At 33.6% G+C, this 25582-nt stretch overlaps 3 protein-coding genes across 8 annotated transcripts; all 3 read left to right on the forward strand.

Annotated features, from left to right (window-relative positions):
* Window positions 1-4952: 4952 nt before the first annotated feature.
* Window positions 4953-9923, forward strand: LOC123228243 (zinc transport protein ZntB-like). Of its 4 annotated transcripts, none has more exons than XM_044653570.1 (7): window positions 4953-5151; window positions 5622-5738; window positions 6106-6895; window positions 8063-8142; window positions 8734-8998; window positions 9092-9385; window positions 9579-9923. In XM_044653570.1, the coding sequence occupies exons 3-6, from the start codon at window positions 6145-6147 to the stop codon at window positions 9352-9354; spliced, it is 1359 nt and encodes a 452-aa protein (XP_044509505.1). In that variant the 5' UTR covers window positions 4953-5151; window positions 5622-5738; window positions 6106-6144; the 3' UTR covers window positions 9355-9385; window positions 9579-9923. The 4 variants fall into 4 exon arrangements, with proteins under 4 accessions (XP_044509505.1, XP_044509507.1, XP_044509506.1 ...); XM_044653572.1 differs by lacking the exon at window positions 4953-5151 and adding an exon at window positions 5193-5200 and having other exon boundaries at window positions 6107-6895; XM_044653571.1 differs by lacking the exon at window positions 4953-5151 and adding an exon at window positions 5276-5284 and having other exon boundaries at window positions 6107-6895.
* Window positions 9924-11778: 1855 nt separating this feature from the next.
* LOC123228141 (heat shock 70 kDa protein, mitochondrial-like) lies at window positions 11779-15133 on the forward strand. Of its 2 annotated transcripts, XM_044653394.1 has the most exons (6): window positions 11779-11934; window positions 12287-12363; window positions 12454-12532; window positions 12631-13197; window positions 13276-13896; window positions 14274-15133. In XM_044653394.1, the coding sequence occupies exons 1-6, from the start codon at window positions 11860-11862 to the stop codon at window positions 14895-14897; spliced, it is 2043 nt and encodes a 680-aa protein (XP_044509329.1). In that variant the 5' UTR covers window positions 11779-11859; the 3' UTR covers window positions 14898-15133. The 2 variants fall into 2 exon arrangements, with proteins under 2 accessions (XP_044509329.1, XP_044509330.1); XM_044653395.1 differs by lacking the exons at window positions 12287-12363; window positions 12454-12532 and having other exon boundaries at window positions 11784-11934.
* Window positions 15134-15774: 641 nt separating this feature from the next.
* LOC123226903 (myb-binding protein 1A-like protein) lies at window positions 15775-24322 on the forward strand. 2 transcript variants are annotated; one of them, XR_006504409.1, is made up of 9 exons: window positions 15776-16568; window positions 17931-18056; window positions 18164-18361; window positions 19693-19920; window positions 20018-21139; window positions 21375-21662; window positions 22188-22620; window positions 23011-23974; window positions 24035-24322. XR_006504409.1 is itself a non-coding variant. In XM_044651466.1 (8 exons), exons 1-8 carry the CDS (start codon window positions 16002-16004, stop codon window positions 23865-23867), a joined length of 3819 nt encoding a protein of 1272 aa, XP_044507401.1. In that variant the 5' UTR covers window positions 15775-16001; the 3' UTR covers window positions 23868-24322. The 2 variants fall into 2 exon arrangements, 1 of the variants encoding a protein (XP_044507401.1); XM_044651466.1 differs by having other exon boundaries at window positions 15775-16568; window positions 23011-24322.
* The last annotated feature ends 1260 nt before the right edge of the window (window positions 24323-25582 follow it).

Consider the following 25582-nt stretch of genomic DNA (forward strand, 5'->3'; position numbering starts at 1 on the left):
GATGGTTCACTTCAATGAGACCCTAAGCCCTTCGACACCGTGTTACATTGTTTGGAAAGGTGAATTATCTTTTTAGATGACAAAGATAAAACGATTCATGTTCCTTCGAAAAAATTTTTTTAAAATTTAAAAGAAAAAAAATAAAATTTTAGTTTGTTTTTAATATTATATATAAAATAATAATTTTACTCTTAAAATTAATATATTATTAAATTTATAGTTAGATAAATAAAATTTTTAAAATTAAAAAATAAAAATTAAGTAAAACATAGATGGGAATAAATACTTTGGTCAAATGTTTATCCGTAACTTCTGTCTACAGTTTTTCCTTTTTGCAACCATAACCAATTCATAGATGTGAGTGGCGCTCAGCCCCGTAGTTCAGCGAGTCAAACTCGTCTTTTTTAAGTCAACTTAAATCAGAGTTGACGCAGATTTAAAAAAATAAATAAATAAATATGTGAACCATTGTTGAATGATTTTATTAATTTAAATCCAAATTAGAGTTAAATTATCCTAATTTAAGTTTAATTTGTTTAAATTTAACATAAATTAGTCTGATTTGAATTTATGCATTGTTTTAGCGTATCTGTAATTTTTAACTGTTATTAGTAGATACAGGCTACCTCTAAAACTCTAGAACTCTCATAATTTATTAAGGCAGCCCGCACCATAGGACCATGGGCTAAATTTTTCTGGACAAATAGATCGCCAATCTATATATTCTTCTCGCGCTTTTATTTATATTGTTTTTCATTATAGTTTTGATAAGAATCTTTAATGGAAATTTTTATTATTATTATTATGATTGCCTCCTGACATTTATGAACGGGGACTACCTTTCACACTAAAACTCAGATGAGAAAAGACTGTAATCATCTTTATTGTTTTTACCTTTAAAATTTTGCATATCATTATGAGTCCACGTTGATTTGCAGTCTTGGTTTGTGGCTGGCTAGTTTTGGACCGCCGCAAGGTGAGGCGTGAATGGAATTATGGATGAGTGTTGAATTTGAATCTTTGAAAATATCGCATTAATTATTGACATCTCCGTCCTGCTTTTACGCTGTCACAAAGTCTCAATTTCCTTCCGTGCTTTTACATTTCCTAACCATTGGATTCATAAGTGGTCCAATTGTCTTGACATGACATGAGACATTTGTAATATCCGGATATAGACAGTTTAATTTAGGCCAAACGACTATTTCCCACCCAAGGTATGCTGTAATGACAAGTTTCCCCCCTTTAACTATGGAAATACCAAACACCCACCCATGGCCAGTTAAATTTAACAGAACCCTAACGCCTGAAAATTTTATCTCCTTTTGCCCCCCTAAAGTTTGAAAACAAAAATTTCCCCCCAGCCTAAGTTTAAGAAAATGGCAGTTTCACCCTAGGGTTTGGTTTTGAAATCTCCGGCGACCTCTCCGGCTCCGTTGCCGACGGCTTCTCCCTCCCGAAGAATCCTCTCCTTCCGGTGATCGGTTTCCTCCCATTTGGAGGCCCGATCGTCGCCGGAAAAGCGGTGGGAGACGAAGAACTTCGTCGGGGAAGACGAAGTTCTTCGTCTTCCCAGACGAAGATGAAGCCGTCGTCTTCGTCTGGGAAGACGATCGTCTTCCCAGAAGAAGACGGTTGTCTTCCCTGGGAAGCCGATCGTCTTCCCAGACGAAGACGACGGCTTCGTCTTCGTCTGGGAAGACGAAGAACTTCGTCTTCCCCGACGAAGTTCTTCGTCTCCCACCGCTTTTCCGGCGACGATCGGGCCTCCAAATGGGAGGAAACCGATCACCGGAAGGAGAGGATTCTTCGGGAGGGAGAAGCCGTCGGCAACGGAGCCGGAGAGGTCGCCGGAGATTTCAAAACCAAACCCTAGGGTGAAACTGCCATTTTCTTAAACTTAGGCTGGGGAGAAATTTTTGTTTTCAAACTTTAGGGGGGCAAAAGGAAATTATATTTTAGTTTATTTTTTAATATTATAGAGAAAATGACAATTTTACCCTTAACCCCGTTACTTTTAACTGGCCATGGGTGGGTGTTTGGTATTTCCATAGTTAAAGGGGGGAAACTTGTCATTACAGCATACCTTGGGTGGGAAATAGTCGTTTGGCCTTTAATTTATTGTCGATATATGAACATCATAATCCAAATAATTCAATTACAGTTTTGTTTTTAGATTTTACATATTAAAATATTTATTATATATTTTATTTACCTAAGATTTAATTACATAGGTTACATTTACCCTCCTACAAAATTTGGTCTATTCACTAAGATTTATCATATTATTACACAAAAATACATGTAAAAAAGTTTTGATATTATTTATAACATCATAATTCATATAACTCAACTAATTATTATGAAATTATTATTTTGTTGGATAAATATTTAATTTATCATTACCCATAAGATTAGTTTGAAAAGATTAAATCATTAGTTTTGGTCATTGTTTAAATTATTATTAACTCAATCCATTGGCGTCTCTATCATAGAATATATGTTTAGATTTGATAAGAAGTTGCTCTTTAGAAAACACCAAAATTTTATCAACTTTACATTATAATTGATATACAATAATATTATAATTAATAAAATAATACATAATTATATAATAATATATATAAATAAATAAGAATACATAATATTATTTTATTATAAGATCCCTTATTATTATATGTTACGTTACTTAAAAAATCAAATTTGGAAATTCACAATGAATGCGGTAGCGGTCAGCTGGCAGTGACGTATCATTCATGGTTGTCGAGTCGAAACTATAAACAAGCCAGTATTTAAATTTTAAAAAAATAAAGAAAGAAACACGGAATGATGCTGACATGTAAATAAAAATCCTCACAAGAACGAATAAAGGTGACGGTGAGTGAGAAAGTTGTGTTCGCCATAAACTCTAGCCCTTTCCTCACAAGTCAACTTTGGATGTCGCATGCATGCATCCTACAGGAATTGTATAAATAAATTATATTCACATGGGCGATGCTTTAAATTGCAGGGATCTGTTTTTAGTCTAATGTTATTTGTATTTATAATAAATATTAAATTAGATTTTAGTAATAATAATATGTGATTATATAATTTTATATTATTATATTTTTAATTTAAAATTATATAATCACATAATAATATATTATTTAAATATTTAATTTTTTTTATAATCAAGAATTATGCCTATATTTGTTAAATAAATAAATCTGAAATAAAGTGATCAGAGCTATAATTACTTCATTTTAAAAGTTTTAATATTTTATCAATTTTGTTAACACTTGAGATCAATTTATTCTTTATTTTTAATATTCAATAATATCTAACCATTTATATATAAAATATGATAAAATACATATTAAATATGACCAACAACTAATAAAATCATCCAAAAACGTTTCCCAATAATATATTATCCTTTTATTCCGAGATTACTCATCCCGAAACATTTTCTTTCCCATTCAATCAACATTTCAAAACCAAAACAACAATTTTTTATTGTGTTAATAATACAAACTAATATATTATCATATGATTTAATAAATTATTTATTTAATTAAACTCGATCATATAATGATATTTTCTATCTAAAATATCATAATTCTCGTAACCAAACAAACCATAATTGTTGTAACCAAAATATGACATTTTTCTACCCAAAGTTATCTCATTATATTTTCTTATCGATACAATTTCAAAAAGGCTCTTTCTCTCTGCTAATGGTTAAAATTCATATGTTATATTGATGGTTAAAAAAAATATTTTTATTAATTTGAAGAATATAAATGGTTAAAATCACTTATACCTTTAAAATAAAAAAAACAAAACAAACACATTTAAATTGTTTTTCTTTTACAAATTGGAAATGAATCTTTTAAACCCCTATCTTCAATCAACATAAATAAATCTTAATTTTAAATGGTCGAAATAATGTTTTTATTATATGATCTTGACGTATCACATTTGGGATGGTGTGATTCAAGTTAAATTGTATCATCTTAGTTCAATAAAATTATATATATAAAAATAACATATCACTATATGATTGAGTATTATTTTATTTATAATTTAAAACTATCTAATAATATAATAATATGTTATTATTTAAATACAAAATTATACATATTATTTATGTACATAATACTATTCATTTTGGTTATAATTTTAGCAAAATCACACTATATTAAGTGCGATTTAATTGGATTACATTATCTCAAATATGATTTTAACCAAAATCACAACATTTCAAAGTGTAAAGTTTACACGTGGCTAATTCATCGCAATGAATGCCATTAGTGACTTTTTTAATTTTATTTTTCATAATTATTAATTATAAAATTAATATAACTTGCAGTAAACATTACAAAGCCGGTCAATGTTAGTTTAATTTTTGTTTTTCTAATGATGGTAACATGTTAGTTAATAATAGAGACCACCAAAAGAACTGAATAATGATTAGACAAACTTTTAAAAAGAAAACATTCAATTCGAAAGTTTTCTTTGGGCCCAACTTGAACATGGGCTTGGTCTACCTATATATTATTCATAAATCGTTGTTTATTTTCATCTACTCTGTTAAAAAGTGTCTAATTGAATTAATTACTCAACAACTTTTCGGATTATCATCATAATCAGTGGCGGAGTCGGGTTTTACCAAGCCCAAACAAGGACCAATTCAAGATTAACTTAAATTTAAAAATGCAAGATCAAGTTTTAGCATTAATTGGCTTGAAGAAGAAAGATAATTGTGAGAGAAAAACATTCCCAATAAAGAATGGTGGATGAGCCTTCAAACCCATGTTGAATTATAGAATTAGAGTTTCAGTTCGAATTTTGTTTATTCGAATGAAACTACAATTCAAATTCAAGTTGACTTAACTTTAATATTCCTTTAGATTCACAACAAACTAAACATGTTCTTATAACAAATTGGCTATTTTATTTTGACCCTTTTCTCTAAAATTTGATTTGGATATAAAGAAATTTCAAACACTGAAAAACACCTTCTTGTTTTAATGAGCTTTATACTCTGTAAATAGACTTGTATACTAAAACCTTTTCATATACTTGTTCAAGTGGGAGACTCTCTCTTTGGGTTTAGAGTCCATATTTGCACTCTTTCACCCACCAATTTTAGAACAACTAGTAAAGGTGGGGAATTTTAAATGTTGAATTTCAAGTCTAAAACCAGATGTATCAGGTTCCGCTTTATACTCACTACCGATAGACTTGAGTGCTCGCTAACTCTTTTTGATATGTTTGTATTGAAGTAGGAGATCTCACTGTGAGTTACCAGACTTATCTTCTAGGGTTTACAAACTTTTGGTCGAGTTCTGTAGGCACGGGATAAGGTTTAAAAAATCCTAAATAGATGAATATCTAAATATATTTTTGGTTAATTAAATAATTATTATATAGAAAGTTTTGGGTAGAAGTGGGTTGGACTTGGGAGGGGAAGCTTCTAAGAAACAACGCAACCGTCCCTACACACGTTTCTCCGTTGTCTCCATTATTTTTTCTAATTTAATATTTCTTCACAATTGTGTCCATCATCTTTTCCAATTTAATATTTCTTTACAATTATATTTAAATGCTATTTAATGTCATTTGAAATTTTCAAGGTTGCTGTATTGATACTCTATCGAAGAAAGCAGCGGCAGAGAACATTGGTCTGTTGATTCTGAACTGGGTTTTCCATTTTAGGCCATTTTGTGCTGCATTTCAAGCTCTTCAACGAGGTAAAATGAATCAAAATGCTCTCTTTTTTTTTAAATGTGTTCTGTTTATGATTGTTTAAGTTGTATGGAGTTTGAAAAATGTAAATGTCCGTGTTTTATTAGGGATTTTACGAATGTTCAACTTTGAATATCTTGGTGGGTTGAATGGTCTAATATGTTTGGTAAATAATTGTGATCTGGGTTGTCCTTTGTTGAATCTATGGAGTTGGTTTAATTTTACTTAAAGCGTTTAGTTTCATTGCAAAACACTTTCTTCATATCTGTTCCTGAATCAGGTTGAAGGTCTGTCATATTGAATTTGATTAGTGAGCAAGTTTGAATATAGTAGTTTTATGATTGAATTAATTTGATTTATATTCTTTTTTAGTTTTTTGATTTATCAAATAAAGCTAAGTTGAATAAAGTCATGGAGCAAGAACCATTTGGTTATGGGGAGGGAGAAGAAATTGATAGAATAAACTCGGGGGCAAGTCGTCCTATGGAATCCCGTATGTACCAACATAGGCATTTTCCAGGTATGGTGAGACAAAAGGCGTATATATTTGATGGAATGGGGAACTATTATACTAAGGAATGGGACCTTACAGAAGGTATAGGCAATGAATTTTGTTGGTACCATGTTGAACTTCCGAGAGGAAATCAAAAACTCTCTCAATCTGCGCAATACCTTATTGACGTTCTTTGCCCACCTTTGAAGCTTCAAGACATTCTTTCACTTGTGAGCAATGGACCATTTTGTGGGCATGTTGATGGGGCACTTGTATTTAGAGTTAATTCACATGGCCTGCCCTGTAGCAATTTTACATTTCGAATTGCTGCTAGAGTTACACAGAATTCAGTGATTACTGTGTCGTCGGGTCGTGTTCCTCGGCTTGGTTTCTCACCTATGGGTCATTCTCTGCTTTCTGAGATTCCTAGTGTGGAGAGTCCCTTGAATGATAGAGGTGAGCCAAAGGAAGGAAGTGGGATTGTAATAAGGGAACATGTCCTTGAATTCTTGTTGACAATGAATCATTCTGAGGAAGCTGATAATCCAGTTCCAAGATCTGTCTCGAATCTTCTTGTTCACATTGTTGACACACACATGGATCACCTTCAAGACGTTTTGACTAAAATGGAGATTGAGCTGGATTCTGTGGAGCTTGAGTTGGACAAAGGTCAGTTTTGTTGAAGCACTCTATGGTTTGCCCTACCTACTATAAATTGTTGCATATCTTGTGATTAAATTAGTTTCTACAAAAACTTTCTGCTTTTTTTCGGTCATTAAGATTTTGAGAAAAAAAAAAACTTTGCATTTAATGCTCGTCCTAGTGTATTGTATTCTCGGCATATCTAGCCATATTGAGGTGGTTATTGATATGGCTGACTTTTGACACATTTGAAATTTGGTAGCATGTATGGGTATGGTTAGACATATTCCTTTAGACTTATTTTTTTTGTTATTTTTACTTAGTAGGATTGCAGTATCTTCAATCCATTTTGGGCCTGCTTGTTTACTGAGTGTCAAAGCAATTCAGTGATTTGTAAGAAATCTGGTTTTGAGCCTAAGCAATATGAGAACCTTTTAATTACTGAAACAGCAAAAAAAAGTATTCATTTCCATACGTAATTGGTAATTCTAACTTTTTGTTATATCTGCACGCTGGAAAACAAGCCATAATGTTTTGTCCTAAGGTAATATCTTTTCAAAAAACATTATCCTTGTCATTGTACTTTGTACATCGTAAACATACTACGAACATTGGTACCGTTTCACTTTTTCACACATTTTGTTTCCTGGCTACTATCTTGCCATGGATAGACAAAAATCAGTCATATGATAGGTGTGGAAAGATTACTTTCCAGTCCTTACATTTAGTTATTGTAGGTGTGGAAAGACAGAGCTTGCTGATGATACCTTTTTTTTAATGTTGATCTGTCATGAGGTTCACATAAAGATTGAATTTGAAAGTCATCATATTTAACTAAATGAAATAAGTTGATCTAATGCTGCATAGTTTATCAAGAATCATTAAAATTGATAAGAGAGTGATTCAATGATTGGAATGGACTATCATGGGGTATATATGCCCAATTAATTGTTATTTCCAACTTAATATTACTGTGGACCATGGTCCAACTGCTGGAACCTATCCGGCTCTGAAAACATTGAGTACAGGTTTAGCATGTCATAAACTTAACATTTTGTCAAATGATAATGTCCTGAAGTTTCTTTCCATCTTTTTATGCATAATTAGTTTTCTCTTCCAAGTTATTATGTTCTGTTTGAATTGGTATTGTTTACCCATGAGATGAATTTACATGATTATTGTGTTTTATTGCAGGTGGTTTTGCATTAAAGAAACAAATGCTGGATGACAGAAGATTCCCCAAAATGCTTCTTAATTTGCAGCGCCTCCTGCAGGTAATCTTTTGCCCCACCTATTTATTTCAATGGCCATGTATAGAAGCAAAGAAGAGTTATCATCAATTTTAATATGCTGGTGGTATCCATAATTTGCCTTTGATCTCTAGGGTGGTTCAAAAACTCATGTAACTGGCTAGATTCAATAAAGCTCTCAAATACTTAAGCTAAAAAGGCAAAGCACACAGTCCTTCTAATAAATGAAGAATTCAAACTTTTATGGGGTTTCTGCTTGTCATGGCATTATCTTAATGAGTTGAAAATACTTTTTTTTTTTCTTTTGGGCATCAGGTTTAGGGGTCCCTAAAGGTCCATGATAACACTTAAGCAATCTATGTTTTCTATTGACATAATTTATTATTAATTTGGGAAATTGGGTTTGATATTCCATTATTAATTTGATACAAACCTTGGGAAAACTACACACTAAAAGTTAGTTGTTGAAATTGAAGAGCCGAAACTCATATAAGCCTCATACCAAAAACTTATATTTTATAACGTGAAATCCAAGTCTTATGTTTTGCGTTTGGGATCCAAATATAATACCATATGCATTTAATCACTTTTACATTTATTTTTGTCAAATCGCAGGCGATTGCACATGGGGAGCAAGTATTTCCACGGGTCAAAGAAAAGTGTGCTTCAAAAGATTGGTTTGCTCTTGAAGATGTTAATGCTCTAGAAGAGTTAGTTGGCCGGCTTAGGAGATTGAAAGATAACGTGGGGTTTATGGTAAATCGTGTCACAGCGATCCAGGCTGGTCTGGATAGTTGGCAGTCTGAACAAATAAACAAGAAGCTGTACTATCTATCATTTCTTTCAATAATATTCCTTCCTTTATCCATCATCACTGGAGGTAAACTCCCTCTTCAATCTGAAGTTCTGCTACTGTTAAATTTTAGAGGCATCTATGCAGTTTTAATTAATAACTGTAATGCATTTGTATCAGTCTTTGGAATGAATGTGGGTGGAGTTCCATGGACAGGGCAAAGAGACCCTGAGCTAAAAGATGGTTTCCGCAATGTCATGTTTCTCTGTTTGGCAATGCTGTTTTTGATTCTACTATGCTTCATTTGCCCGTATCTGTATACCCGATTCCTTGCTTGGCAGAGGAGGAGAGATATGAAAAGAAGTTGGTCTTTCAACAAGAAATCATTCCTCCGAACAGTCGGTGTTCAAGCTCAAGGAAGAAATGGATACCTTAGAATCTGAAAATAGAAATGAAATGCGTAATATCAGAATGGTACACTTCCTTTTTAAACTTTCTACATTTTCAAACATGGTAAAAATAAAGTATCATCAAATCACATAGTGATATGTCATCATTAATACACAAATTAGTACTTATTGTCACCGCACATAGTTTTGCTCTTTCAAATCATACATAATGTATATGTGCATCTTTCTCACCTCTAGTTCTCTCTTCATACATACAGGAAATTTATCATCTCAATTCTCAAACAAATTCAGTTTTTCCTGCTTCTTGACTGATTTATGGAGAGGTGGAGCTATTATGTAAGAGGTTAGTCAAATCTATTGTGGAATTTGTTTATTTTAACAACTGGATTGCAGATTCTTTCAATTCTTTGAAGTTTCTATTAAGAGTTTAACAGATTGTACAGATTATGAACTTGTGCATAATCTCAAATATATTTTGAGCTTTTTTTGAAGTCATCGAGGATATCCTATGCACTAGCAATGTGTATAAATATTGATACAAATATTGATGTATTATTATGTGATTGAGTAATTTTGAATTATAGATAAATTTTTGTTATTTATTTTTGTGGAAACACTTAAATGATTATTGAGATTGATGTTTATAATTACTATTAATTTTTTTCTCATTTTTATTATTTTGTTCCATGGAGTGGGTAATTCGGTTTGATTTAGTGTTGCTTTTTCATGATATAGATGGATTTGATATGTTTCTTCAAGTTCACAAGCGATGTTTTTCAGACCCAATCAAAGTTGATTCTAATTTTGATTAGTTTGATTGATTTAACCAATAATCAAATCGATGATAGATTAAATAAATATTAAAAAATATTTAATCAAATAAATTTATGATTTGATGATATGCAATACATATTTTTTTAACAATTGTTATTTAATAATTAAATATAACATTTTAAGTTACCTTGTAAGAGTCTTGATTTTAACGTATCAATTCGACCTTGTAAGTTGTATTACTTAGGCACTCTTGTATAATTTTTATATGAATAATATTATATATAAAAATAAATTATATAAATTTATTAATATAAATTAAATTGATAGTATTTAATTAATTGATTTTAGAGCGAGAATAAAAAATAATTATATCATATATTTATTTATATCTATAATCTTGATTTTTTATGTTAATTTATTACTTGTGATGTGTGTTAAATTATATAAAATGATAATTTTGGTATTTTTTAAAGAGATATTAGGCATTTCTCTTGAAGTTTGAATTTTTTATTTTTTATTATTAAAATTTGACAATTATAAATAAATAGAGAGAATATGGTGTATGGCGATTGAATGTCACGAACTTATTTGACTGCGTATATACAAGGAAACATGGTTTGGATAACTTGTTTTCCAAGAAAAACTTCCCGGCGGCACATTAAACAATCGACATCAATAACCCGTACAACACCGTTTGACCAAAAAAAAAAAACCAAACGGCATCGTTTCATGTACCGTTGCAGGAACAGTTCAGTCGAAGCTGGTGTAATAATGCATGTACCAAAAATAGGAGAAGTCTAGAACCTTCCGTCCGTCACAGGGATTAGCACTTAAAATTCTATTCTCCGCCCCACATTGACAGGAAGCGGATTGTTATTTTTACACCCCTATGTTTTCTTTCAATTTTCAAATCTAAAAGATTTAAATAAATTCATACAAACTCCCTAAATTTTAATATCTCCAAAGGAAAAAATTACTTTATCAGTATGAATAATTAAGTGAATTCACTTGAGTGATAATCTATGATTTAAGCATTGAATATGTTAAAAAAATGTTTCCTACATAAATGATTAAATTGTAGATAGTGAAATTTTATTAACAAAAAATACATAAAATTAGAGACATTATTTTATACAATAGAGTAACAACTTGATAAAATTTTTAAAACGATTCAATTTACTATATAAGATACAAAATATATTATTTATTTACTCCTATATAATTGAGTATCTATAGACAAAAGAAATAAATAATTATGTAATTATTACACAAAAATTGTATATAGACTTTAGTACATTGAATTTGAATATATAAATAAAAGTCATTGACTATATTATATCATGAAAATAAAAAATAAACAATATCTCGTGAAAATATAATATGTAGATACAATTGAATATTTCGTAGAATAACAAATATTTACCTTTTTTCTCTTTTTTGGATGGAAAAACTTTTACGCTCATCCCACATTGATCTACATATAAATGACATGCCTAAGAGCGATTTAGTACTCACATAGCTAATCTTTTATTTAGTGTGGTGGTAGTGATTTTTCCAAGAAGTTTAATTTGAGGGTGTAATTGATAAATTGAAAAACTTTAGAGGGTATCAAGACGGTTTCCATTTCAAAGGGCTGTAATGAGTCAAGTCAGAACTTCAAAATTTCTATAAATTTATTCAACAAATAGTCTGTAAAACCCTACTCCTAAACCCTCTCATTTCTCCCACTTTCTCTTCTTCCAGAGAAAAAAGCCTCGTCAGCTAATGGCCGCCACCGCTTTGCTCCGTTCAATCCGACGTCGCGACATCGTTTCCGCTCCTCTTTCCGCCTACAGATGCGTAAGTATTGAAACCCTCATCCACTGGAACATTCTTATATGGGTTTTGTCTTGTGATTCACGATTCGTGGAGCTCTATTTTGTTTTGGAGTTTCAAAAGATTCATATTTTTAGCTTCCGATTGCTTGTTACAGTATAGTGTTACTCTGTTAATCAGCTTAATATCTTGTTATTAGTTGTGTAGTTTTAAATATTTATCAAGTTTTTTGTTGTCCACTAGAGTTTTAATTTCGTCATCTATGTGTGTTTCGCCGATTTTTTTTTTTTTTGTTTCTGATTCTTCACTGAGGTTAAGATCACAGGACGTCTGTGATTGTGTTCTCGAATCTGAGTGTTTTTTGTTGTCTTTGCAGTTGAGTAACAATGCCAAGCCCTCCTGGACCCCTTCTAATCTGGGCAATAGTTGGGCTAGTTTGGCAAGACCTTTTAGGTATGGTGGGTTCGGCAGGTTTAGTGATGATTTTTATTTCACTGGATTTTTTGATTTGTGTTTTTAACTTTTGGTGCCCGTTTGTCACAGTTCAAAGCCGGCTGGTAACGATGTTATTGGGATTGATTTGGGAACAACCAATTCATGTGTTGCAGTCATGGATGGAAAAGTATGAGTCCATGATGACGTGTCCTGATAGTTATTTTTCATGAGTTTTATTTAAGAGGCCTAGATAATTTCTGACAATGTTCTCTTTTTTATCCATAGAATCCCAAAGTTATTGAGAATTCTGAAGGAGCACGGACCACACCATCAGTGCTAGCTTTCAATAATAAAGGAGAGCTTCTAGTGGGTACACCAGCAAAACGACAAGCTGTGACCAACCCAGCTAACACTTTGTTTGGGACAAAACGTCTCATTGGTAGACGATTTGATGATCCCCAGACGCAGAAGGAAATGAAAATGGTTCCATTTAAGATAGTCAAGGCTCCAAATGGAGATGCGTGGGTTGAAGCCAATGGACAACAGTATTCTCCAAGTCAGACTGGAGCCTTTATTCTGACCAAGATGAAGGAGACTGCAGAATCCTATCTTGGAAAGGCGGTTTCAAAAGCTGTGATCACTGTTCCAGCTTATTTCAATGATGCTCAGAGGCAAGCAACAAAGGATGCTGGTAGAATTGCTGGCCTTGATGTTCAAAGAATTATTAATGAGCCCACTGCTGCTGCACTTTCTTATGGCATGAATAACAAGGAGGGCCTAATAGCAGTTTTTGATCTTGGTGGTGGAACATTTGATGTTTCAATTCTTGAGATCTCTAATGGTGTTTTTGAGGTATAAATCATATTTATGTAGTGTATTTTGTTTCTTTGTTTTTTTATTTCAAACTATGCTAATGATTATCTTATCTAGGTAAAAGCAACGAACGGGGACACATTCTTGGGTGGTGAGGACTTTGACAATGCTTTGTTGGAGTTCTTAGTGAGTGAATTCAAGAGAACTGACAACGTTGATCTTTCGAAGGACAGACTTGCCTTGCAGAGGCTTCGTGAGGCTGCTGAGAAGGCAAAGATAGAACTTTCGTCAACATCTCAGACTGAAATTAATCTCCCATTTATTACTGCTGACTCATCTGGGCCAAAACATTTAAATATAATTTTGTCTAGGTCTAAATTTGAATCACTGGTTAATAACCTGATTGAGAGGACTAAAACCCCTTGCAAGAACTGTTTAAAGGATGCCAACATCACTGTTAAAGATGTTGATGAGGTTCTTCTTGTTGGAGGCATGACGAGGGTACCTAAGGTCCAAGAAATAGTTTCCGAGATCTTTGGAAAGAGCCCAAGCAAGGGAGTGAACCCTGATGAGGCAGTTGCACTTGGGGCAGCTATCCAAGGTGGTATTCTTCGTGGGGATGTTAAAGAGTTGCTTCTCCTAGATGTTACACCTCTTTCACTTGGTATTGAGACACTTGGTGGTATCTTCACGAGGCTTATTAACCGCAACACGACAATACCAACAAAGAAGAGTCAGGTAAGTGATTGTTTAGAGCAATGTAACATTGTGGTTGAATCTTTTTTAAGATATGTAGTTTTAAAATCATGTTTGATTATTTAGGTATGCTTCTGTAAGAATTTACTATGAAGTATGCTTCTGTAAGAAATTACTAGTAGGGTAAACAACTGCAGCCTGTTTGTCTAGACTATACTTGTCATCTACTTAAGTTTTACTTGAGACAACTGTTTGCTTTGGTGTGTTTAACCATTTTAACTCTTTAGTTTAGAGGACTAAGGTTTGCTGTTTAGCCAAGAATCTGACTAATATATCCAAGTTGCAGTTTATGCTTTAGTTTGTTCTCCGTTCTTTTCTGTTGTTGTATTATTCATAATTGGTGTTGCATTTATATGCAGGTGTTCTCAACAGCAGCTGACAATCAAACTCAGGTTGGTATCAAGGTACTCCAAGGGGAGCGGGAAATGGCATCTGACAATAAGCTCCTTGGAGAGTTTGAACTTATGGGCATTCCACCTGCTCCTCGAGGAATGCCTCAAATCGAGGTAACTTTTGATATTGATGCCAATGGCATTGTTACTGTATCTGCCAAGGACAAGGCTACTGCCAAGGAACAGCAGATCACTATCCGCTCATCTGGAGGACTGTCAGATGATGAGATCGAGAAAATGGTTAAGGAAGCTGAGTTACATGCTCAGAAGGATCAGGAAAGAAAAGCTTTGATAGATATCAGAAACAATGCCGACACCACTATCTACAGCATTGAGAAGAGCTTAAGTGAATACAGGGAAAAAATTCCTGCTGAAGTTGCGAAGGAGATTGAGGATGCTGTGGCTGATCTAAGAACTGCAATGGGAGGTGATAACATTGATGAAATTAAGGCTAAGCTTGATGCTGCAAATAAAGCAGTTTCGAAGATTGGACAGCACATGGCTGGTGGTACAGGTGGTGATTCTGCATCTGGAGGCTCTCACGGTGGGGAACAGGCTCCAGAAGCCGAATACGAAGAAGTGAAAAAATGAAAGTGAATGCTGAGGCGTTTAACATCCTTTTGATCTGTTTTAGGATAGATGTGATTTGAATTGGCATTTTATCTAAAACATGGATACTTCTAGGAAGCTACTTGATTTTTATTTTGAGAACTAGCTAAGCACATTGAAGCATAATTTTTCTTATAATTGTTCAATTGTTGACTTTATGTATAAGCTGGGTTGCAGCTTGATTCTTCTATTATTAATAAACTTTTCTTGGCCTCTTAGGTTTGCTTTTGTACGAATCTCATTTGGCCAGTTGTTTATCTGCTTCAATGTTCAATGGTTAAGAGTGTTTCTTTGCAAGGCCAAATCTTAGGATTTTCTTTTTGATAACTAAACCGTTTATATTTGTTAATTAGATAAATTTGAGATATAATAATTGAATTTATAATTATTACATCAAAGTTTTATAAGTGAGACAAAAATTTGAATTCAGATTTTTACTTTAAAATTTTTAATATTTTATTAGTTTATAAATAATTATTGTTAACCAAATCTCATGATTGTTATTATGTTATGATATTCAATGGTTAATTTTGGTTCTTAAGTAGATATTTTGTGGCTTATGTTCGGATTACATTTAGTAACCTAAATTAATAAATTTATAGAGGATACCCTAACTGATTGGGTTTGAAAGGTATTCTTTTTAAATAAGGTTTAGTTTGAAATTGGTTTGCAAACCACAAACTGAGACTTCAAAATTTGATCGTTTTAAATTAAAAGAGTCATGTAATGTTCACCTAACAATTAGCATCTCTAGACCTCAAATTAAAATACGAAATTCATTTATTTACAAAACTCAATCTAAAAGTCAGGGATGATTTTGCAATAAACAAATAGTATGCAACCCTAAACACTGTGTAACTGGATCTCACCAGACCCTTCTAAAGTCCAAATGGCGGCGAATTAGTCCAAAGCCAAATAAATTTTAAAAATATTTATTCTAAAACCCTACAATCCACTATTTTCAGTTTCTTCAAAACCCTAATATCAAAGCTTTGCACTTTCTTTGTCAAACCCTTTTTTTTTTTTACATTTTTTTGGTTGCGTTGTTTTACTGCAGAAAGTTTAAGCTAGAAAATCTTTGTTTCAATGGGTAGCAAGAAAAGGAACTCCAATGCTGTAGAGGAAGCAGAGGCTATAGTAGATTCAGCTGAGAATGTAGAAAGTGATAATGTTGTTGCAAGTTCTGTGAAGAAGAAAATGAAAAAGGGAAAGAAAAAAGATGGAGATAGGGCAACTGCGGATGCATCTATTAAACCCATGGAAAGAAAGAAGAAGAGAAAAGCAATGGACAAAGAGAGGCATCACACCGCCATGGAAAATATAAAGTCACAGCCCAAACAAACGGATGTAGTTACTAAAAGTGAAGGCACTCTGGCATCTACCGTGTTTTCATCTAGTAGTGGTATGCCTGAGTTTCATATTAGCGTTTTTCAGGATTTGGCATCTGCTGATGTTTCGATGAGACAAGTTGCTGCAGAATCTCTGGTGACAGAGTTGGAGGAAGTTCAGAAGGCATATGAGAGAGGTGGGAAGGAGTCGGTTAAGGATGGAATGAAATTGGAAGCTGAAAAAGATGATGGCTTGAATGATTGTGCACCTTCTTTAAGATATGCTGTGCGTAGACTTATCCGTGGTGTTTCTTCATCTAGAGAGGTATGTTTTGTTAACTTGATTAATAATCTTATGTGTGATTATCTATTTTTTGTGGCTAATGCATAGGAATGGAACTTGTGTTTTACAATATAAATTTCTGTAACTCATCTATTTCGGAGGCTAAGGTGGTTTGTTTTGGAGATAACTATTCGACACAGTCCGTCTGCTTTCATCTATCATAGTCTTGTGTTTCCATGTTCGTATTTAACATTGCCATATTTTATGAAACATGATATTTTTGGTCTTCTTGAATTTAAGTTTCAAATTTAGGTTCAAATGGTATGGGATGGAATAGCTATTTGATTTTTCCAGATGATGAGATTGATTGAAAAACTCATCTCCAGACATTATGGGGCGGAGACATTCTCTGCTGTCAATTCCTGGTTGCATCAGGAATTTGTTGAGAATATGTAGGATGTATAACCTTATAAACCAAAGACTTGCAACCTGCAACAATCTTTGGGTTCAGATGCTGACTCTTTTATTCTGGATGCAAGCATGCCCTGTCTAGTAATTTCAGTTCAATATCAAAGCATTTACAAATTGAAGACAATTATTAGAATTATAAATAATATTTGATTTTAATATTTGAGCATATTGATCTGGGTTGGAAAGTTTTAAGAGCTTTAAATAATATGGCCTCTTTCATTACCAAGTTGGGTCAATAATTAATAAAAGGTGCAGCTAATGGAAAGAAAAACGATTTTGCTTGTTGATTGGCTATGCTTGTACTTAATTGAACACAGTCATTATCTCTTCTACACACTGTTTTGATAAATTTCAATTTTAAATAAGTTGGCCTTTGCAGTTTAGTTTGGTAACTTTGAGTATTCCTAGTTTACCATATGTTGATTCATTGCAATCATGGGCTGTATTTTATGGGATTTTCAACTGTATGCCAATTCCTTTCTTCTGTTTATGTTTATTTATTTTATTTAACCAAGACTAGGATTTTCTTTTTGCTGTCACAAATTAATTTGTATTTATGTCAGACAAATTATATTGCTTGCTCTACTTTAAGTTTATTTATCCTACAGATTAACTTATTTTACTTGTTATGCTTTATGCAGTTGTTCATAGAAATTTGCAATTTTTTATTTTATTTGAGGTTCATGTTCTGTTTAATCATACCTAGTCCATTGGATTTTATAGTTATGCCAATAACAAAATGAAACTGAAACTTTTGGATATATTTAGAGCTACAGATTGGAAGTGATCTTTTTGTGTCATGGAAATTTTGTAGAATTGAACAATTATGATCCCAGCACTACATTCTTGTTATTGTTATGAATATTGGGCCATCTATTTGACTACATTTTTGTATAAATTTGGCTATTATATGGTCTGAAATTGCTTTTGCAGTGTGCAAGACAGGGGTTTGCTTTAGGTCTGACTCTTTTAATTGGTAAAATTCCTAGCATCAAAATGGATGCATTGCTGAAACTGATTGTTGATTTGCTAGAGGTCTCTGCATCAATGAAGGGTCTGGTAAGCTTTTTTATTTTCTTAATGTTGTATATTTTTATAAAGTATTGTGATGATACGCAATGGTAGGAACTTAGGAAGCTTTTAAGTTCTTTTCTATGCAATTGTAGGAAGCTCGGGATTGCCTTTTGGGACGCTTATTTGCCTATGGTGCTATTGCCCAGTCAGGAAGACTAACTAATGAGTGGAATTCTGATAAAAACACACCATATATCAAGGAATTTATTGGTCATCTTATCTCTCTTGCAGCAAAGAGGCGATACTTGCAAGAGCCTGCTGTGTCAATTATTTTAGACTTAATTGAAAAGGTATGCTCTAATAATGGATCATATTCATTCTGTCCTTGATAATCATTTTCACTTTTGATCCTTGATGCCAGGATATCCAGGATGACTTGATTTTGTAGTTAATGATGCATTTGTGTGTGTGTATGTAAGGCTCTTTTTTGGTTATCTGAACACATTAGAAGGTGCTGCTTTAGACCAATTAATAGCATAGTACATGTTTTCCCTTTCTATGGATATTGTAGTTGGTCAATATCTATGATAGCTCAAAATATCTTCTTTACCTAAAAAATTTTCCAGATTGTTTGGGAGGATATATTGCTATATTGAACCTCTTTAATGTGTATATGATGGGATTATATAACTATTTAATTGATCTTATACTCAGATAAAAATTATGGTCTGAATGTCAAGGACTCAAGGGGAAATCTATTTTTGTTTTTAGGTTTTGGTTATAAGATGTGAAATAATGATGAAACCTATATATCCTTGATTTTAAAAAGTTTGTTTCTTCTTAAAACTGGAAAATCATTTTTTGAATAATATAATTATGGGACAGTTAAGTGGTAAAAGAATTAACTTCCTATTGGTATATTGTTCTTCATTATTGAGATTTTTAGCTCCTACATAAATCTGCTCAAGTGATTGGTATATTTCTCTAAAATTATACAGTTGGTAGGTTGATTTGTCTTGATTGATTTGTTTCAGTAATGTCTGCCTTCTCTGCTCTTCATGCATCCCTCCTCTTTCCTTCTCATCTCTTTGCCTTCTAAGTTATTGTATTTCTGTTTGTGTAATTATTTCGGTTGACGTTACAATATTATTTACATGGTCTTTTTCCCCTTGTCATAAAATGGTGTCTTACTCATATTGATTGTTTCTTTATGTTTATTACGTATATGCAGTAACATGTTTGGAATAATTAAACCTCTATAGAGTTTTCCTCCAAGGATAGGCTTTTGAATACTTGCTTGAGTGTGAAACTACATGTAGGCTAGACTGTCTGCATTAATAGACTTGGGCACTGGAGGGTCTAGAAACCAGGTCCATAAGAATAAAGACAGGCTTATTATATCTAAGCTTGTTGGATGGCTGCCTTGCATGAGTTTCTTAGTTATTAGAATCTTTTTCCTTGTACATCTGATTATGATATTTGTATATGTTTGGATGTCTTACCTGTATGTCTAGCATACAAGGATCAGCTCCCCTTTTTTAGCATTTTAGTATTTATGACAATTTACTTTAATAAACAAAAAATGGATGTAAACAAAACTGTTCCATTTTTTTATCTAGACGGTATGGTTGTGGACTTGTATGCTTTGTCATGCTTAAAAAGTTAGTTTTTGGTTTTACAGTTGCCTACTGAAGCTTTGCTAAGTCATGTACTTGAAGCTCCGGGTCTTCATGAGTGGCTTGAAGGAGCCAGTGAAGTTGGAAATCCTGATGCTCTGCTTTTAGCATTGAGAATTCAGGAAAAAGTTTCCGTTGACAGCAAAAAGCTTGGAAAACTTTTGCCAACTCCCTTCAGCTCTAGCAAACTTTTTGCTGCTGACCATCTGTCCTCTCTTGTCAATTGCTTGAAGGTGATTATCAGATATGCCCATGCTCTGCAACTATAATATGCCAGGATAGAAATTATGGATTTTCTAAATGTACTTTTGTTTGTGTGGAATATGGCAGGAATCCACCTTCTGTCAGCCCCGAGTTCACAGCGTTTGGCCTGTTCTGGTAAATATTCTCTTACCTGATTCAGTTTTGCAAGCTGAAGATGCAGCATCAGTTTCAAGTTCCTTAAAGAAGCACAAAAAGAGTCGCAAGTCCAGCTCATCTGAAGAAGTTGCTAAGAATCTTCAGTCTTTCTGTGAAGTTATTGTTGAAGGATCCCTTCTTCTGTCATCTCATGACCGTAAACACCTGGCATTTGATGTATTGGCTCTTATTTTTCTGAGGTTGCCTGCATCCTTTGTTTCAATTGTTCTGTCTTACAAACTTGTTCACTGCCTGATAGATGTACTTCCTTCAAAGGATGCATGGCTGTATAATGTTGCAAAGGATTTCCTTAAAAAAATAGTGGAATGGGTTGGGAACGATGATGTCCGAAGAGTTGCTGTAATTGTAGCTTTACAAAAACACAGTAATGGCAAATTTGACTCCATCACAAGGACTAAAACAGTTAAGGATTTGATGGCAGAGTTCAAAACAGAATCAGGTTGTACACTCTTCATTCAAAACTTAGTGAATATGTTTATAGACGAAAGTTCTACATCAGAGGAACCTTCAGATCAGAGCCAAACTACAGATGACAATTCTGAGATAGGTTCAGTTGGAGATAAAGATTTAGTAGGAACACTGGCAAATTCTGATTTCCTGAAAAGTTGGGTCATAGAATCCCTCCCCAGCATTTTGAAATATTTGAACCTGGATCCTGAAGCAAAGTTCCGAGTGCAGAAGGAAGTTTTGAAGTTTTTAGCTGTTCAGGGTTTGTTCTCTGCATCGCTTGGCACTGAAGTGACATCTTTTGAGTTACAGGAGAAATTTAGGTGGCCTAAAGCTCCTACATCAAGTGCTCTTTGCAGGATGTGTATCGAGCAGCTCCAGTCATTGCTGGCGAATGCTCAGAAGGTGGAGAATTTACGTTCTTTTCCCAATGGACTCGAGCCAAGTGACCTAGGATCATACTTCATGAGGTTTCTTAGTACATTACGCAACATTCCTTCAGTTTCTCTGTTTCGATCTCTAAGTGCGGATGATGAGAAGACATTGAAGAAATTGCAAGAAATGGAAACTAGGCTTTCTAGAGAGGTAGTTTATCATTAATTTTGGTTTTTGTGGCATTCATCTGTTCATGCTTTTAATTGTGGCCTTTTTTGGAGTACCGGATCTGAGTACTGGGATCTCTCAATTTTTTCTTATAAAAAATTTGGGCTTGTTTTAAATCTGCATCAGATTTATTTCAAACTTGTATTTGCGATAGATTTTTGTGGTTTGATCATGTGAAATGATTTCCTCCATTCTGCATGTGCATTTAATTCTGCAGGAAAGGAACTGTGGGCTCAGCATGGATGCAAATAAATTGCATGCTCTGAGATACTTGCTCATCCAGTTGCTTCTCCAAGTGCTCCTCCGACCAGGGGAATATTCTGAACCTGCCTCTGAACTTATCATGTGTTGTAAAAAGGCATTTGCATCTTCTGATCTTCTTAACTCCTCCACTGAAGATGAGTTGGATGATGATTCAGCACCAAAGTTAATGGATGTCCTTGTGGATACATTGCTTTCATTGCTGCCACAGTCATCGGCTCCTATGCGGTCTGCCATCGAGCAGGTATGTGTAAATATTGCAAGTGTAGATTTTTTCCCTCTGTTTTGATTTAAATCTGTTTGTAATGTTGATATGTTTTATCTACTTCTGCAATTTCATTTTGTTTGCTGTTTCTTTTTAATTTTCTGAAGTTGTAAACTGGTTCAACAATGTCATGATTATGGTTACCCCACTTGTTTAATGCATCTGAAAGTTTACCAGTCATAGCTTTAGATTGATGCCTTGTAGTTTAGTATTTGTTTTCCAATAAAATTCAAAAGCTTTGATAGGATTTATCATTAGGGTTGTTCTTCATTAATTTGTTCAAGTTATTGCTGTTTTGCCTATATTTTCATAGGATTCATCATTTATAGTTGATAAAAATGAAGAATTGCGCGTAGCTTTGTATGGAGATGATTATAGTGAAATAAGAAATGGAATTAAACATTTTCGGACTTGGAGATTATTTATTCAAAAAAATTAATTATCTTGCTATATCCCAGTGGACGCTATATGTATGCTTTATATGGCATCTGTTTATGTTGTTAGGTTTTCAAATATTTTTGTAATGATGTCACGGACGACGGACTGCTCCGGATGCTGCAAGTTATTAAGAGAGACCTAAAACCATCTAGACATCGTAATGCAGACACTGAAGAAGAAGATGATGATGAAGATTTTCTTGGTATTGAAGAAGAGGAAGATGAAGCCGAGCCTGGTGAAACAGGGGAGAGTGATGAGCAGACTGATGACTCAGAGGCAGTAGCTGCTGTTGAAGGAGGCGATAAAGAACTTCCTGTAGATTCTGATAATTCTGATAGTGGAATGGATGATGAGGCAATGTTCCGCATGGACACTTATCTTGCCCAGATTTTCAAAGAGAAAAAGAACCAGGCTGGGAGTGAAACTGCTCAATCACAGCTTAATCTGTTTAAACTTCGTGTTTTATCATTGCTGGAAATTTACCTGCATGAAAATCCAGGCAAGTACAAATATATGTTGCATCAGATAGGATAGCTGTAATTGTCATATAGGTTGCTTCACAAGTTGTTTTTAGTCTGAAATGAAAAATAAAAGCTCTTAGGAATGATATTAGTCTTTTTTTCCTATAAAAATTGCCTATTATTGGTAATTACATTGGATCAATAAGTTTAAGAGTTAGCAAAGCTGCATTCCTACTACTGGTGTATATGGAATCAACCTAATGTCTTTTCCTTGGAATGATGTGTTTTATGTAAATAGGCCATTTAGAAATAGCTGATACTAAAAATTTTGCAAAATTCCATGTAATAATTTTTTTTTTTTTTCACTTTCAACTATATTCCTGCATCCTAATTTTGGTATGTGGTTTGGAATTTTCTTGATATCACAGGTAGACCCCAGGTTCTGATGGTGTACTCAAATTTGGCTCAGGCATTAGTTAACCCGCATACTGCCGAAGGCAGTGGGCAGCTTGAACAACGGATATGGGGAATTCTACAGAAGAAAATATTCAAAGCAAAAGACTTCCCTAAGGCTGAATCTGTGCCACTACCTACTCTTACATCTTTGTTGGAGAGAAACTTAAAATTGGCGGCAAGACCATTCAAGAGAAAGAAATCTGCTGCCAATCCATCTAAGAAGAAGCAGTCAGCTTCCTGGAACAGATACAAAATGATTGTCTCCCTGGCTCAGAATTCAACCTTTTGGATTCTGAAGATCATTGATGCTAGAAAATTTTCAGAGTCAGAGTTGCAGGAGGTTTATGATATTTTCCAAATTGTGTTGGCTAGTTATTTTGATAGTAAAAAGTCTCAACTAAAATCTGAATTTTTGAAAGAAATATTTCGAAGAAGACCATGGATTGGGCATCATCTCTTCAGCTTTGTCCTGGAAAAATGTGGCAGTGCAAAATCAGGATTTCGTCAAGTTGAGGCACTTGATTTGGTGATGGAGATATTGAAGTCAATGGTCCTATTGAGCTCAGATGAAGCTAGCCGAGACGCATCAAAGAAAGTGTTGAAGAGTCACCTCCGAAATCTCAGTTGTCTGATAAAGGAGTTGGTGACACATATGCCTGAGAAGCCATCAAGGAAATCTGAAGTACGCAAGTTCTGTTCTAAGATCTTTCAGACGGTCTCAAGTCTTAAATTGACCAATTCCTTTCTTAAAGATTTGACCCCCGATGGTCATGCTGCTTGTGAATCTGAACTTGGTGAGGCATTTCTCAGTCTGAAGAAAGTGAAATGAGATTGGTAGGAGTACATAATTTGGAAGGATATTTGCTGAAAGTTCCTTACAGATGGAATTCATTACTTATACTACATTCTTGGGAAACTTCAATCTAATCACTACCTATTCTGTGCTGAAGGCAAATGTGACCCAGCATTTTCATCTCTAAACAGTTTCAGGAAGACATTTTGCTCTTGGGACTTCATAGTCATTTTTTTGGGAAAATTATGTAGGAAGGCTGCCAGAGTATATTATAAGATGAAACTTGATGTTGGTAAAAATGTTAAAAAGGTTTTGTGGGTTTATTTGTTATTGATATAGGAAGAGACTGATAACGGTGAAAATGTTTTTGAATGTATTTTTGTAGTAGTATGTAATAATCTTGGCATTTGTTTTAACATAGCTGTTAATGTCCTGACCAACCCTGGTGTTTTTTCTTTATACAATGGTGAGCTTGATTTACGACTTTTAAATATCACTAGCTAAGGGTTTTTCATTGCTTTTCCACATGAATGTAAGCGTGGATTTGAGTATGAAAAAGGGGAGGCTTTAGTTTGGTTATAATCTAAAATGATCGGCTAGTGATCACGCTTGGTTTATTTGAACTTATATAATTGTTCGAGTCTCCACATAATAAAATGTCAAATAATACAATGTCTATTAATAACAGACACAAACATGGGCAAGAAAATATTTAATCTGAGTCAGCATTTGATTTTGGGTAATATCATAAAAAGGTTGTCAATAATCTAAATTGAATAAAGTTGTTTACATGATAAATGGACATAACAACTTGACCTCTGAGTCATAAATTTGATCAAATCTACCCCTAAATACAATTACAAATGGTAATGTATTATCATTTGATTATCTTTAAATTAAAATGAACTAATCAATAAAGACACATCAATAATATTTCTTCTTATGTTTTGTTATTAGATGAAACTATTATTGTAAAATATTAAAGCAAGACTTTATTTATGAATTGTAAAGCTCAAGGTAATTTATTGATACTGAAATCTGTTTAGGAGATTGATGGGGTTTTTATATTTTGTACTCCCGTTCTAAATCGGCTGGAACAAGCCAAGCCAAGCCAAGCCTCCCTTGTCTAGTGTTTTCATTACATTTACATTGTTTCTGTCTGTCAACCATCCACTCTTGTTCGTTGCTCTTTTGGATTTTTGTTGGACCAAGGCCAACAATTTCGTATCTTCCTTTGATTTTTATAGTGTATCCTCTACTTGTAGCATGATGTAATGACAAAAAGTTGAGCACGACACTTTAATTATTACGAATTAGGCTAATTTTTACAAGCCTGCCTGGGCTGACGTGGCACCACCTTTCTTCACGTTTTTTATTTTGTGGCTTTTACAGATAATCTCATTCATTCACGTTCATAATCACTTGGTTTTTTCAATTTAAGTCCAGATTCCTTGATCTTTTACAGCTCAGGATGGGCTCCACTCATGCTCAAGTACAAATTCGACTCATACAGACACAACTCAAATTGGAATTCCAATTCAACAAATCGGTCCTAAGTTTAACTCGTTTGCTACTCTGACAAACATCTTATTCATCCCATCAACATCCTTCCACCAATACTTAATACTATTTCGAACAAGTTCAATCTGAGTATTAACCGAGCTTAAACCAACCATTGTTCAGGTTAGACTCATATCCACCCCTATTTATAGCACCATTTTCTCATTCGCCAAGAAAAGAATATGCAGGAA

The sequence above is a fragment of the Mangifera indica genome, chromosome 10 (assembly GCF_011075055.1).
Source record: "Mangifera indica cultivar Alphonso chromosome 10, CATAS_Mindica_2.1, whole genome shotgun sequence".
In the NCBI taxonomy this organism is placed as follows: domain Eukaryota; kingdom Viridiplantae; phylum Streptophyta; class Magnoliopsida; order Sapindales; family Anacardiaceae; genus Mangifera; species Mangifera indica.